The following is a 16467-nucleotide window of genomic DNA, read 5'->3' as shown; positions in this document are numbered from 1 at the left end:
CGGATGAATACGAAAGGGGCCGCTCGTATAGGAAGTGGCTTACCACGTGCGCAAGATCGACGAGGGTCCAGTAAGGGCCGTTTGGAAACGAAGGATAGTTGTTGGGTGCAGTCTGGGCTGAGCCAAACACCAGAAGAGTAAACAGTGGAATCCACCTGAGTACGGTGGCGGCAACCTCGGCTGGTTGGAGCTCGTGCATGGTCTGCAAACGGTGTATGCAGAGCGGTCTATTGTTGAGATAAAGCTTTTGTCGGCGGTCGCATCGGCTGCCACAAGAATACTTTATGTAGTTCGTTATTCATCAGATATAGAAATGAATGTAAAATTCATGCACTTCCCGTCGATGCTTGCAGCTATATACCGATTGCCTTTTTTTTTTTTTTGGCTTAGCGCTTACAGGATGTTACTTAAACTCTGAGAGCGAACGCTCATTGCTGGATGTGCGGGATTACTGCATATCAAGGCGGATATTATGCCCGCGATAGCGCATAATTAATTCACATGTGAATAAAGAGCCGGTTCAACTTCTTTTAAATTTTAAAGACAAATATGCAAATGAAGGCTGTCAGGTCCAAAGATGTGGTGCATTATAAAATTTTCTGAATGGGCAACGTAAATCAACACATCTAATGTTAAAATTGAACAATTGAAAGCTCCTTCGGCTGGCTTTCTAGTATCGCACATTTTTAAAAGGTGTACCTCAAGTTTTAATTATAACCCTCAATGCCTTTTGAGTATTTTTAATGTAGAACGGAGCACAAATTCCTTAAAGATGCCAAGCGCAGGAAGCCAATTTATTGGATGTAATCCTTTAAAGCTGGTAAAAAGGTTTTCATCGCTGATTATGTACCGAATATAGGTTATGGATGGAAAATAGAAATGTAGCACAACACTGCCTTAGGTGCGATTGTTCTCCGTTTTTTATGGACACAGCAGCAGCTGCGCACGAGAGAGACTGCTGAAACATTATCAGAAAGGCAGAAGGCTGCGTGATCAAAGCCTCGATGAGCTTGTCGATAAAGAAAAACAGCGTGCTTCACAGTGGGTAGCGGGTTTGGGATAATAGCACACGTGCCTAGGGATGGTGTATCTTCCATCATCCTTTTTTGTATTGCAAGTGAGTGGTTGCAGCGTATCTGTGTTTTAAAAGGTGCCTTCGCGCACGTGTATGTAAGTGTATAAATTGACTGCTTATGCTTCAAATTAAATTCAGTTGCAAGTTCTGCGCCTTCTGCTTGTTTCGTCTCGTCCTCTGTCTGTGACGCAAGCGCTAGTTTTTAAATGATGGATCACCACCAACTCGCCCAATCCTTAGTTCGGCTACCAAGGGCTTGAGTTAAAAATTTCTCCAAGTCCGAAGTAGTGCTATGGTCGTTAGCCACAATATCAAAGATATCGTCCACTCGATGTCATGTGGTGCCACCAAAGATAGCGGTATCCTAAGGTCCATCGTAGGTCCTGTGGTGCCACCTAAGATGGCTACCAGCCCATGGCCCTCCAGGGTGAAGTTTCGCCATCCAAGATGGCACCACAACGCGTTGCAGGTTCCCCGCTCGCGCGCACGTTGTCACCAGACCAGAATTTACCAGACGGCCGCCATGTTTGGGCCACTTACAGCTGCCTTTGCTGTAAAAAGTGTGACTCAATCGCTTAGCGCAGTGGATTCGGAATGGTTCCAGACAATTTGCTATGATATGAACCTCATAATTACTAGCAGATTTTAGACCCCGATTGTGTGGATAACTCGCTGCGACGAAGTGCGGTTCTCAAACCTGTAAGGTCGGCGACATTCGGAGGGCCGTGGCGGCCGAGCCAAAAGTCGCAGAGGAACGCCACTTGGTTGCGTTGAAGAAAGTGAAGCAACGTGAGCAATGAGCACATCACCACATACACGGCGTTGGACACGTTCAGAATTCAATCATGAAAGCTAACGCTCTTGCATTTCAATGCTTATCGGCGCTGGCTGCATTTATCTTTCTTATTATTTCGTTCATATTTTATGCTAACGCTTCAGCAGCAGCTGGCAGCAGGAACGTAGGATGCTCAGCTGATTTCCGTCTAGCAATCTGTAGTCAAAGTTTTGTTTTTCTAATGTAGTGGAGGAAGAGTGAGGATATCGCTGTAGCATAATCTTCGGTGATGCTGAATCGAACAGTGTCTATACTTTTATGGCACAAGAAGTACGTACGCAGTATACCTGCTGTTTCTGGACACAAATTTGCAAATTAAAAATCTGTAAATTTTCTTCAATAGGGAATTATCTGTAAATTCTAAAAATTTTGCATGTTCTATAAAAAGGTGAGATCTAGCAGAGCCTGTGGCTCAGTCAAAAATGGCCGTTTTTAAAGTCAATAAAGAAATCCCCCGTGCATCTAAAAGCTTGACTCTTTTCCTCGACTTAAAACCCCAAACCAAGTACTGCATATTCTTGGAAAAATCTGAAATGGCTTTCGCGTAATCGCAAACAAGAAACTGTGAGGATAAAGGAGTGACTCTACTGCAGAATCAAAGACGACAGCTTAGCTTCGCTAAGGATAGATATAGGTGCAGAATTATAATTTAGCTTTGCTTAATTTGGCATGGCTTCGTTTAGCTATGACGAGCCAAGCTTTCCGTATTTACAAAAAACAAATTTGTTTCGCTTAACTTTTCTCATACCTCCGGCCAAGATAAGATGCATCCGTAGGGCGACTACGAAACGACGGCTTTAAGTTTTCCTGCGCTTTGCTTTTCCTTATCTCTTGCCGCGTTTAGGTAAGTATTTAATTTATTTATTGGGTGCTGTATCATTTGTTAGTATGGACGCCTGGCTAAAATTTTTAGTGCAACTTTGTCGCTGTATCTGAAGACAATGGTGACATCTCAAGCGCATTTGAAAGATTGACAAATTAGCTTCTTAAGATAGCGCCGTGCTAGTTGGTGCAGTTTTTTGAAAGCCATAAAAACCATGCGCGGTGTTTGCCCACCTTCCAATGCAAAAGGATGCGCGACATAAATTAAAATGTGTAAGAAGAATGCTTGCACAACGTGCTGTGAAAGAGTTCATTTTTAAATGCATGTAAGGGTTCTCTCCGTGAAGACAAAAAAGTGAAATGCATATTGTGTAGAAAGCCAGACACTTCTGAACATGCGTTTATAGATTATCATGATGGACTTTTCCTTTTGGTATCGATAGCGACATTTGCACAAATATCTACCTTCAAACCTCCATGAAATTTGATAGCTACCTGTGCACAATGGAAACAGAGTTTCAAACGACATGGTAATGCTATTAGGTCGCGTCGCGTGCTGAAATGCCGAATGGCTGTTCTCCATGCTAACCTTCATGTCAGATCTATTCGAGGGCATTTGGGGGATTCCGTCCTACCGATAATCGATGTGTTGAAAACTCAGGCATAAGTACTTGAGTTTGTCAATGCAGTTGAAGAAGTGAAAACTTTTAAACTTTTTTATATTATTATATATTATTTATGAACTAGATGTATTGAATGTAAACTGGTTTGACAAATTGGCCTGTCTGTAGTTTTTGTGGGTCAAAGCAATAAAGAGAAAAAAATTCGAGTTAGAGTCATGACCTAATGCTGTGTACAGCGAAACTGATCTCTTTACATCGGCCGTGATTATATGCCCGCTGGCAGCGGTATCTGTCTTTCGGCAGATGCTCGCAGGAGTATTAACAGCCACCGCAGCGAAATCCAAGAATGCAGGTAATAATTATTCTGCGTTAAATATATATAGTGCACAAAATTGTAGCGACACATGTCCCATTACAAATAACCTTTCTTGTTGCAAGGACGTTTGATCCGCAAAGGGAACAGCACTAGAGTCTAGGTAGAGATCTAAGAAAGTGATGATTTCTCAACCACTGTTTGAGCAATACTGGAAGCGCACTCCGCCATTTTCGTCAAACCCAGAAAGCACAGAAACAGACATTGCAAACAGTCAGCTTCCAGGATGTGTGCTGTTGTCATGGTAATTTATATGACCGTTTATCCAACGACAGCTCTTCGACATACATTGCGTACCAAACATCAACTGGGTACTGTTGATGAAACATTATTCCAAAGGGTGAGAAAAGGAAGCAAGCAATAAGAGGATCCTGCGCAGACCACTGAACATGCCGTGGTTCCTTGCAAGCCCCACGTTATACGTATAGCCTGTAGAATTTAGCGCAGGTATAAAGACTCTTTCGTACTTTACGCTCCATGGAAGCTTAGTAGCGTATCACAGAACGTTTGGACAGCCTGTTGAAAAAGCGAGGTGCATATACAAGGAGCCAGGAGCACGCAGAAGGATGCGCAGAACGAGTGGTCCACTGCGTCCCAATCACAGCGTCCCGTTCTGGCGGAAAAAAATCCTGAATATGATAATATGAGGCAACAAACTCATACTGATATAATTCTAACATATATTTTCCAGTGACTGCTAACACACTGCGAAATCACAGTAGAAGATCGCGTGGACGACGTTGCTCGATCGACGAATAACGACAGGCATCGTGTGACAAATCCAGTATCAAATGTTGACACGGAGTGTGGGATTGGCAGGCTGGCGAGCGAGGCTACACTTGCTCCATGGAACAAGAGCTAGTTTTTCGTACGTCGCCTATACAGATTACACCCAACACTGCGCTTTCGCCTTCCATCTAACGCATGCGAAGCGAGTCGAAGGCTCACTGTTGTTTTCACAAAAACCAAAGGGCATTCCACAATAGCATGGCCACCAACTCTGCTTGCGACACCGATATTTTAAGAAACAAATCGAATTATTATTAGATAAGTGCCGTCTTTTATAATGGGAGAGCAAATTCACACCGATATACCCGAACTAGTTCGCTCATCGCCCACTCACTGAAGGTGTTTCGAGATTAAATCGACTGCTTGCATATCTACAAAGCACCGTTTCGCTAAGTGAAAGACCTTAATAGGGGACGGATTGTGGCTGCGCCCCTCCACTCTTCCCTCTTTTTGTACCTCTCTCAAGAGCACGGTAGCCAAAGCGAACACTCAAATGAACAACATCCTCTCTTGTCTCTTTATCTGACTTTAAAAATATTAATGCCAGCACGTGTAGGTCAGTGATTAAATTGACACCAGATGCACTGTCACGTCACCTATCAAGTACGAGTGTTAGCATGCCTGCCTATGACACTTCTTTTAACAATTTAATGGCCGTTCCAAGTTGAGATCCCTTTTCTGCCAACTAGGCTATACAAGCATATTTGTATGCCCCCAGTCATGCTCTGGTAAATACAAACAATTTCACAATTACCCTTCTGGTATAAGCACTAAAATCTGATACACAAAATATGAAAAACTAATCTGGAGCCTTGACGGGTTCACAATTTAAATGCCACACTCAAAGCCTTCTTAGCCTAGCAGTGGCTAACTCCGAGCGCTGGTAGTTAGTTTTAATATGACTCATGACTCGAGGTATATGTGTCGACGTTCTGTACATCATAGCAACATTTTTCAGGCCTCATGTACACCGTCACAGTTTGTTTTTCAGTTTTAGCTTTATAACTGATATTGCACATTCGTCAATAAAGAGAGGATACGCGATGAAGCTTGGACCTAGCAAAGAAATTTGGGTTAGAACGGAAACATTTAGGTCACATGCTAGTGTCGTTACAAAATTCCCGGGCTGTATGGAAGTAGCGACGAACTGGTTACAATATTTTCTGGTATTCCGGATGTTAACTAATCAAATATACTAGCATTCTAGCATGGCACTCAGAAAATAAGAATGTAACAAAATACAACGCTCTTACCGGCACACCTGATATGCTTATGGCTGCACAGAAAACCCCCTGTACTGGCCACCCCACCGCAAAGGATGTCATTGCCGTGAATGCAAGCCAATCTGTTGATCTTTGAACAGCTGCTTGTGTATGGCGAAAAAAAAAGGGGGAAAGGAAGTAATAAATGTAAACAAAATAGAGAGCCATAAAGAGAACGTCAGAGAGCGAACGCCGACCCAAGCCCAGAACAATTTTTATATTTCAGCTGGCATTACTTTTGCGGTAGGGGAATATGGAGCAAAAGCAAATATGCCAACTTAACAGGTGCATCTGCAGCGTAGAATGTACTGTGGTTTACTATGAGTGAATGTGTCCATTGATGGTGACTTTTGGAGTGGACTATGTTATACTGTGAGTGAATGTCTGCGTAGATGGGGACTGCTCGAGTGGAATATGTACTATAATAAGTGACTGTGCGCATCGTAGGGCCGATTCCACATATATTAAGACTTTTTTAACACAAGTGACGCTACGGTGGATAAAATTCCGGAAGAATAAGCAAGGCTAATCCCACCTGTAGCATAAGACAACTCAACAACTTATCTCAACTCATTGAAACCTGGGTGTGTTTCCGAAAGCTCAGCATTTTTACAGCGCGAAAAACCAGGCAAGAGCGATAAACACAAACAATGCGAATCAGTTTTCCGAGCTGAGCTATGGGACCTTCAGTTGTTACACATTCTTAAGAAAACAATAAGCTTTTGAAGCGAGTTAAACGCAGCGACGCTTCAGACAACTGCCAGCAAATACGCCGCTTCAAGTAAAACACAGCAACCTTGCCTAGAGCACGCCTACGATGCACACAGAGTTCACAGAGTTTCTTGCTACAACTAGAGGAAAAGCTGGTATTCCCGTACTTCATCTACCATGGAAGCCCAAAGCATGCAGGGAAAACGAAGCTTTGGATATGGCTTATTCACTGTTCGACACACTGCATTTTTCGGTTTTTGTTTTCGTTTTCATGGATGTCTTGTGCGCTCTGGCGCCTTGTGATTATCTGCTAGCACAAGCAATTTATTTGACATTCGAAGCATTCGAAAGCTGCAGTGAATGCACGCCAACGAATATCGCTACCGTAAACAATGCGCATCTACAGTAACTCCGCTTGTTCAACAAGCGGAGTTACTGTAGATGCGAAAGCAGATTACATCGGTGAATTTTACTACAGTGTAGTAAAATTCACCGATGTAATCTGCTTTCGCTGTGAAGAGCAACGATTGGCGTGAAGTCGCGTATGAGTTTACCCTCCTTTGTTCTTTTTTTTTTTTTTTTCACAGTATGATTGAGAAGCGGAAATGCATTTTGTTTCCCTTTGGGGCAGTCTTCCTACTTATCGTTTTTTTATTTACCTAGTAAACATTAATGGCTTGCTAGGGAACATCCATCTGTCTCATTTGAGAAAACAATAAACATGTTTTGTATGCCTATCGAGGCAGACAACGAAAATTGAAGGACGCTCTCGGCAGCCAGCTTTTTCTTGATCCTTATGACCGCCGACATGTCGTTGCAGTGAAGAGGGGACTTATCATCTGCTCTGAATGATAAATGGCAGTGCGCACTCTTTTGATCGCCTATATTGCTATATTCATGGTTCATTTCGGCCTCGGCCAGAACGCTGGGTGCTCAGAAATGAACCCGCAATAGGCACCAATAAGATGTTTCAACTTTTTGGAATGCCAAAACAGACGCTCCAAAAGCGCGCTATTTTAGGCACCAAGAAAGTTTTGAAAGAATATTTTGTTTACAATGTATGCATGGTAAATACAAACAAAAATGGTTTCCTGCTGTTGCCTATATTTGGTGACACGAAGACAGAGCCCTTTATTATTATTGGCCAATTTGGTGCTAATTTGCACCTATTTGGTTTGGATTGATTAACTTACTAAAGCTACTCACGCTATGAAAGACCTATTTGCTTTTGCGGTCACTGATTACAATCTATGGCAGGCATATTTTACTAACGCATAATTTGAGTGTGAAGCAAAACATCGGTGCAATATTTTTTAACACAGATTTATATTTCTGCAGTCATAATAACGTATAGTGGACAAACCACGCAACAAGGCTTCTGTTCCAGTCATTGCCATGGTCAGATCGACGCTCCTTTCAAGCGACATACTATACGCTCGTGCGGTGCGTGACACGCGCGAGCTATTCTCCAAGTTTCGGTGGTACCGATCGGGGAGCATGTCGAGGTACTCGCGCATAGCGAAAGTAAGCTGTCCTCCATCGCGAACTAAGCGCATGCGCCGGAGAATTACATTTAGCGCTGTGGTGATGCGAACGCGCCGTGCTTTCCCCGCGCGCGCAAGGATCTCTCGGCACTGTATCTTAAATGCATCCCACGCCATAGGTGTCACCGAAGTAATATCTGCAATTGCAGAATTGGGGTTTGCGCGGATTTCTCTCTGACACTCGCCATCGTACAGGACTGATGCGTCCATCGACCACATCAGAGGTCTGTTGTAGCGACCAGGCGCTGCTTGTAGCGCTAGAAGCACAGGCAAATGATCGCTCATATTGCAAGAACCTGCAGGACATGGCAGCACGTCACACCTAAGAAGGGAGGGTGTCAGGGCGGAGGCGATGTACACCTGGTCGAGAAGGGTCGCACTTTCGCCACTAACACGTGTTGCAATGAATTGGTCACCGTGTAAATTGACACAGGCGTAGGTGCAAGAGTGTAGAGAATTTATTGGGTACACACATATATACAAAAACGAGTATTACTCACAAAACAAATCACTATACACTATAGGTAACATATACGTAATAAACTAAAAAAAAAACATGATTCCCCAGAGAGGGGAAAACAGTATAAACGGGGAGGGTTCTAATAAAGGACGACAGGCATCTCAAGTCTGCTAGCTTGTACAACATAGAAGCGCGCATGCCAACGCCACAGAAACCGCGTCTCGCCGTCCGTTTCTAACTGTCCAGACAGATACTTCCAGATGACGAGGCGCAGCCTCTGCAAGGCTGGGTACAGTGCTCCGGTTCGGCGCGCTTCGGCGACGCACCTGCGATGCCACAACACACAGAACCACAGTGAACACAAGGTGTTCAAAAGGGTTCCGGCGCCTGACGCCGGGGTTCATGCGGGTTCATGCCGCCACATTGTTCTAGGAACTACACATTCGAAAAAAAACATGCGCGAGGCTCTCGGGAGCACCGCAGTTGGCACACTGGTCATTGGGTACAATACCTCATCTGGCAAGGCGCTGTCTCGTGGGGAGGACGCCCCAGCGCCTGAGTCAGTCAAAATCTCGCACTTAATTTGGCAGCCGACAAGCTTCCCACGCTCGCCATTTGGGTACAGCGGTCTCTCGTTGCTCATTAGTAGCCTGCGAACGGCTACTAATTCGCTGATGCGTATGGCTGGTAGGCGCTTACATTAACATCTGACAGGTCTGCATCGAGAGTCGACTTTATCTCGGCAACCTCGCGGTAAAGAGGCAGAGGTCTGTCCGCTTGTGGACCGAGGTATTGATGAGTGTAAGCACACGACGCGCCGTGCTCATCCAGTACATGATAAGCGAGCGACCAGGTTAAGACTCGTCAGCCAATAGCCTCTCCACCGGCCTTAACGCGAGTACTCGAGCCACTGTCGGAATGCACGGCAGGCCAAGGCCTCCCCTGCTCCTCGGAAGGTGTAGGATGTGACGGGCGACTAGCGCTGTCCTGCCATCCCAAACAAAAGTCTTTATAAGGGACGCCAGTCTGTTCCCCACACGGCGCGGGATTGTCGCGATACGCGGTGAAAGCTGTGGGGATTCACAATCCCCTTCCTCCATTATACGGCCGCGCGTAATTAACACGCTTGATTACGCGCGCTGGCAGAGAGGTTGGCGGAGGAGAGAGCTTGCTGGCCACCCCCCGCCGCCTCCCGGGCCTGCGGCGACGCTGCCGCGGGCTTCCCTCTTTCCTGCCGGCGTAACCGGGAGGCCTCCTCTCCCGTTCTGTGTCGAGGAGCGCGACTGTAGCAACTCGCTCGGGGGTTCTTCGGCGAATAAGCGCTCACGCGCGCGATTCACGATTTCCGCCGAGGAGACCACCGCCGTCACCGAGAATCGCCCATTGACCGTAGGCACTTACCGCAACGGGATGTGAGCGAGAAGCCGTGCCAGGTGAGAAGACTCTTCCTCTCACCTACTTGACACGCTTCCCTATTAGGTGGTTTTTATTTCACCCCCGTACGCGGCGTTCGCTCGCTACACGGTGGTTGTTCTTGATTGCTATTCCTTTGCCGTGTACTCGAGCACAATAAACTCTGTTCGAGTACGTAACTCGGTGTTTGTTCCCTCTGGCCCGAACCCGCCGCAGTGGCGACTTCTCGCACCGCGGGTTGGGGGTCACAGCTCTGTCTGCTAGGGCTGGCACGTCGGGGCTAGAAGGCGACTGTAGCGTCTAGCCTCCCCGTGGCGCATTCTTGTGAGATTTAACCCCCATATTTTGGCGCCCAACGTGGGGCCAGAGGTGTTGACAAATCGAGTGTCTGTGTGTGTACGACGCCGACACACAGACTAGGCATGGCAGTGAGCAGGACTGACTTTTCAGTCTCTTCTAATACTGCAGTGGTGATTGCACAACGGCAAGCAAGCAAAACCACCTTAACTGTTATTATTGCGAGAGATCAGGAGCTGACGCTAGCCACTGTGATCTTGTAATTTTCTGCGAGAGCAGGATGTCACACGAATCCACCGCTCTGTAGCAGGGTGACGCGCGGATGCTGGTGTGATGGGCATTCTCTCGTTGTGTTTTGACTTACCATGCTCTACGGGAAGACGGTCAACATTGTAGCGTATGTACTTTTGCACGCGCAAGTTGAAGGCATGAGAAGTGTTATTACTATCCTTTCTGCCGCGCCCGTTAGCCAGTTCGCCGCGATAGCTCGCAGCCTCAGAGAAGGGGCGGCCTACCCGGCTGCTCTGAGTGGTGACCGTTTTAATTGCATCAGTGCAGTGGGGAGCCTAGTCAGCCTTAAGAGAGCTTTAGGAAAGCGGTAGGATCCTGTTTTTTATTTTATTTTGTCGACCAGTGTTCGACGGGCTCTGGGAGCCGAGCGGCGTGGCCGCGGCGCACATAAGGGCACGCTGGTATTGCTGCCTGTGCGGGCGCTACACAGCTTGTATTGCTGTGAGCGCGTTGGATCCCTGCCGTCTGTACTCCTATAGCACCTTGCGCAATCCTTTCCCCGCGCGAAGGATACACGTGAGTCCTTCGAGGTTGGTCACGCCACGCTGAGACGAGCTATATCGCACATGTGCATCGCTGAGCATGCGAACGGCCCTAAGACTTTTCTTCAAGTTGTGTCATTTCGCTGCCTAGTGATGTGCATGGTGATGTCGAATGGGTAGAACTTGCTCTATAAGTTCGCAACAACGCCACGGTTGCTGCGTTGGGCACACGCCGACGCGCGACAAAGCTGCAAGCAAAGATGGCGGAGCTAGACTTTACACAAAGCGCACCGCAATTCGAGCCCCGCTGCGTGGCCCGAGGAGGACGCACTCCCCCACCAGCAGGCAGCTGCAGCGAGAGGCAAGGCTTGTGATTTCGAGCATCGCGCCTCGGTACGACTTGCGCCCACAGCAGACGTACTCTGACCAATGCGCAGGGAGTAATTTCTTGTGCTGAATATTAATGGGACGCTCTGTTAATATTCAGCGCATTTTGCTTCCAGAGAAAGCACGCGCTTTCTTTTGGAGAAGATCGAGTGGGGGTAGATTTGAAAAAAAAATTTAACTAGGGAAAAGACAACATTGCAGCCAGCAAGGAGGGGAGGCGGCGGAGGCCACGACGACCGTTGCAGTGCAGCAGCGAGGGGTAAGCTGTCCAAGGAGTGGCCGCGTTCCTGCACCCAGGGCCTGCTGTCACCGTCAACCCGGCCAAGACAAACGGTTTCCGGTCGGCTACGGAGCCAGCCAGCCGGAGTTCGTGGAACAGGCCCCTGCGTCCAGCACGACGAAAGCTGCAGCAAAGAGCCCGCCTCGGCGCCGTTCGGTGCTCGCGGCCGTGGCTTCACCAGCGGGAGCAGCTTGGCGCCCCGCTGCCCTCGCCATCGGCGGCGTCAACCACGGAGGGAAAAAGAGGCCGGCCGGGAGCGAGCGGACGACCGGCTGAGGGGGGCCTGCAGCACGCTACGCAACGCGAAGACGCAGTTCCTGCCCGTCCTCCGGCATGCTTCCCTGGCTGACCGACGATGAATGCAGCAGCGCGCCTGCAGCCATCGACACTTCCAAGGCTGGCCGAGTGACGGTGAAGAAGCGGGACCTGCGGTTGCTGCGGCCGCCGCACGTGTGCCCCCAGCTCCAAGGTCGTCTCCAGTGGTCGTCGGCCTTGCCTCCCCCTCCGACACCCGTGGCTGTGAGCTGTCTGCAACTTTTTATATATTGGCACTTTTCTTTGGGTTTAAACGGTTTTCTCCGGGTTTAAAAGTTAAACGGCGTTTAGCCGGCCCCCTCGGTATATCCCTCGGTGAACGTGACTACTTTTAGCCGTACGGCGGTTTTAAGGAGGGGGGGGGGGGGATGTGGGGATTCACAATCCCCTTCCTCCATTATACGGCCGCGCGTAATTAACACGCTTGATTACGCGCGCTGGCAGAGAGGTTGGCGGAGGAGAGAGCTTGCTGGCCACCCCCCGCCGCCTCCCGGGCCTGCGGCGACGCTGCCGCGGGCTTCCCTCTTTCCTGCCGGCGTAACCGGGAGGCCTCCTCTCCCGTTCTGTGTCGAGGAGCGCGACTGTAGCAACTCGCTCGGGGGTTCTTCGGCGAATGAGCGCGCACGCGCGCGGTTCATGATTTCCGCCGAGGAGACCACCGCCGTCACCGAGAATCGCCCATTGACCGTAGGCACTTACCGCAACGGGATGTGAGCGAGAAGCCGTGCCAGGTGAGAAGACTCTTCCTCTCACCTACTTGACACGCTTCCCTATTAGGTGGTTTTTATTTCACCCCCGTACGCGGCGTTCGCTCGCTACACGGTGGTTGTTCTTGATTGCTGTTCCTTTGCCGTGTACTCGAGCACAATAAACTCTGTTCGAATACGTAACTCGGTGTTTGTTCCCTCTGGCCCGAACCCGCCGCAGTGGCGACTTCTCGCACCGCGGGTTGGGGGTCACAGCTCTGTCTGCTAGGGCTGGCACGTCGGGGCTAGAAGGAGACTGTAGCGTCTAGCCTCCCCGTGGCGCATTCTTGTGAGATTTAACCCCCATAAAGCTCATAAACATTAAACCACAACTGCCAAAGAAACCAGCGCCTACAGCCGGACGCCTTAACCCCGTACTCGAAAGCCTGCCTGAATGCTATAAGCTTGTCGAATGTTTTAAAAGTCCATATGACAGAGTTTTCTCGATATAGTTATGTTTGAAAGTCTACCGCAATTGTTTTATCACAATACAATCACCTGTTATCTTTATCCTGAACGCAACACAATGTAGAGTAGCATTTTTCATGGCAGCATCCAAAGCGAAGCGCTGTAAATTCTCGTACCAGCCATTATAAAACCTAAATGCGTAATTTTCTGGCTACAGTCTTTTGTGGCAGTTTCAACTCGGGAGAAGAATTGTCTTGTAATGCACTCAAAACATTCACCTCAAATATTTTCGCCTCACTTTCACCTCAAGTTCCTTAAAAATATATCTAGTGTGATTCTGTGCTAAAGGCATACAGAGAAACAATGCCAGCAGTTCTCGCGGTGGACTTTCAGAGCACTCAAAGCTCACAGTCATGGACGCTTGAATGTCAAAAGCCTTTCTGCGTGGTTCTAACCTCTATACCAACGTCAATACCAAACTTCAGACCCCGCATGACATAATTTACTTTAAATGTCATGAACATATTCTATTTATACTATTGAACATGTTCATGACATTTAAAGTAAATTATGTGATGCAGGGTTTGAAGTTTGGTATTGAAGTTTATGACATTCGTTTATGACAAAGGAGATAACATTATTTTGATCCTAGTTGCAAAGCAAAGGATATAGCACTTGTCTCGCGAATCTAATCATGCTCTATCTTTCAGTGCCAGTTCTTAAGCACCTCATTTAAAGATCGACTGCCGCGAATTTTATCTCTTGTGCTTGTTACTGTGATCGCTGAGTCCTAAAATCGTATCGTTACGAGGTTGCTGAGTAAGCGGCTTTGTTGATAGAAGCGTTTTAAAAGCTGACATGAAGCAGGCAACGTAAGCACATAAGAGTATTGCGCAGGACAGCTTAACGTTTTTAGAGAGTGCTATATTAGGCCAAATTTCGCCAAGGCCATGGTAGAATAATTTGACCTTGAAGCCAGGAACTTTCAGTTTCGTTTAAATTACGTCGGCTGCTAAACATTGCATAGACCTCTTACCCAATCGATCTTGAGCATTGCCCTTTACATTGATTTTGGTTGCGTTGAATAATTACATGCCCAACGAAATTGAACTCTGAAATTTTACATTTGACATTCACCTTTGACATGGGAGCTTGTCAACAAGCGGAACCAGCCCAAACAACGTTCGCTCTGCATCTTGGTTTAGGAGAGGTAGTCTTTCATAATTTTTGTGCATGGCATAAGCAACAGACAACTGCCCAAAAGCCAGTCACATAAGATGCACGGGTTCACAGTAGCGGACCGGATCGCGGATGGTCAGCGCACTTCTTGTGCCACGTGACCACTTATCCCCGAGTCGGCTCGGACGCAGAGCATTCACATGAAGGCAGCGGACAATACATGTGTGTCCTTCCCCAGCGTGTTTACGCTGTTTGCACGGATGCGAAAAACCTGCTACCGGGTTTCAACATGGGAGCATCGCGAAAACGTCTCGCAGCACAAAATGCTTGACATTGAAGCGTCTGGTGACGACGAAGGTGCCTTTGTGCTAAACAGCGGTCGTGCACGACAAAGCAGTGATTTTAAAAATGTGTTTCGGCATGCAAAACCTTATGCCAAATCATATTTATTAGCGGAATGTTGAGGTGGTCGGCGCGTTCAATGTTCCATATCGGTTGGTATCTCTCAACGAACGCGAAAAGCGTGACGGCTTCATCGTCATCATTGAACCCTTTCTTTCAAACTACACTCATATTAGTAGAAGTTCAGTTCAGTCGTGTCCAACTCTTCGTGACCCCGTGGACCATGTCACGCCACGCTTTCCGGTCTCTCACTATCTTCCTTACATCACATAACTTCATCTGCAGCGCCTCAAGGATGCCATCTAACCATCGCGTTCGCTGCCTACCCCTTCTCCGGCGACCCTCAACCTTTCCCAACATCAAATTTTTCTCCAGTGACTCCTCTCTTCTCATCAGATGACCAAAGTAGCTGAGCTTTTACTTTAGAATTTGACCCTCCAATGAGCACTCAGGTCGACAATATCGACTGATTTGATCTTCTGGCAGTCCAAATAACCCTCAAGAGTCTCAGCCAGCACAGCAATTCAAACGCGTCAATTCTTCGGCGGTCAGCCTTCTTCACAATCCAACTCTCGCATCCATACATTACAACTGGAAAGACCATAGCACGAGTTATACGGATCTTGGTTGGTAGACTAATGTATCTGCTCTTTACTAGGCGGTCAAGGCTAACCATGGCTCTCTTTCCCAGAAGCAGGCGTCTCCTAATTTCATGGCTGCAGTCTCCTTATATTAGCAGAAACGACACCGCAAAAAGAGCACTCATGCATGTGCACAAGGTAAAAAACACACGTTATAACGACGCAGTATCGAAAATGCGAAGCAAACAACGCCGAGGGAACGAGACACACGAAAAGGAGGACGTGCAATGCTACACTCAAATTCCAAATACAGCGAGCGCTTCGAAAGGAAAGCCATCCGCATAATGCAAAGGCGATATCATTTCGGATAGGTAACCAGACGGATCAGCCTTCATTGACAGACCGAGTAACGATAAATCAAAAAAGAGGAAAACCAGCCCCGGTCCACCACCGTGGGCTGAGTAAGGCGCTTGCGTTTTCCATCCAGACCACGATCCGAGCCCGCCAAAAATTATCGCAGCTCGCTCAACGTCACTGAAAGCAGTGACGTTTACGTCACGTGACAGGACAATCGTGCTTCACTGTAGAAGAACTACAGAATAGACTAGTTGGTGTTGCTTCATAATGTTGGTTTAACAGTGCAAAACAGATAAGACCAAGAAACGAGACACGGTTCGTGGCATCGTCTCTTTCTTGGTCAGTGTCTGTCTTGCGCTGTTAAACCAACATTATGAAGCGTTTAATTGCGCGGACCGGTGCGCTCATCTGAACTTACTTATAAAGGCATATAAGAGGAGCGGAGCGGAATTGTGGATGGTCTCCACCTCCGCGGTCCCGACATTTTTTAAGTTACACACGGCAACTTTATGTACACACCTATGGCGCATTTGGTTGGGGGGACGAGAGGAAAGGCGCTGAGCAGTACAGAGCAGTACAGGAGCACGCCGATCGAGGGTGTAACTGTCCTCCCACGGGAACGCTCTCTGGTTGTCGAGAGCAGAGTGCCACAACCATGTGAATGCACCTCTCTCCCCAACGTTCTCCGCCGGCCCGCAGCGGCGGCCGCTGCAACCCGAGGAGAGGCTAACGCTCCGTGTAGAACCGCTTGTTTTGTATGCCTTTGTTCTCACAACGCGGCGAACTGCCTCCTTTGGCCTTGTCGACGCCAGCAGCGACTCTCAAACATGCATTC

At 47.8% G+C, this 16467-nt stretch overlaps 1 protein-coding gene across 1 annotated transcript in view; it reads right to left on the bottom strand.

Moving 5' to 3' along the window:
- Positions 1-227, bottom strand: part of LOC146178935 (ATP-binding cassette sub-family C member 4-like) — a 70336-nt gene extending 70109 nt beyond the window's left edge. Inside the window, exon 1 of the mRNA XM_084578667.1 lies at positions 44-227. Within this exon, the coding sequence (XP_084434793.1) occupies positions 44-199 (156 nt within the window). The 5' untranslated portion in view covers positions 200-227. The remainder of the gene's footprint in view (positions 1-43) is intronic.
- Between the last annotated feature and the right edge of the window lie 16240 nt (positions 228-16467).

This window comes from Amblyomma maculatum, chromosome 9 (assembly GCF_055883805.1).
Source record: "Amblyomma maculatum isolate TAMU_Amacu chromosome 9, ASM5588380v1, whole genome shotgun sequence".
NCBI classification, from domain to species: domain Eukaryota; kingdom Metazoa; phylum Arthropoda; class Arachnida; order Ixodida; family Ixodidae; genus Amblyomma; species Amblyomma maculatum.
Note: the sequence above shows the minus strand (reverse complement) of the source record. Positions and strands in the feature narration are given on the sequence as shown.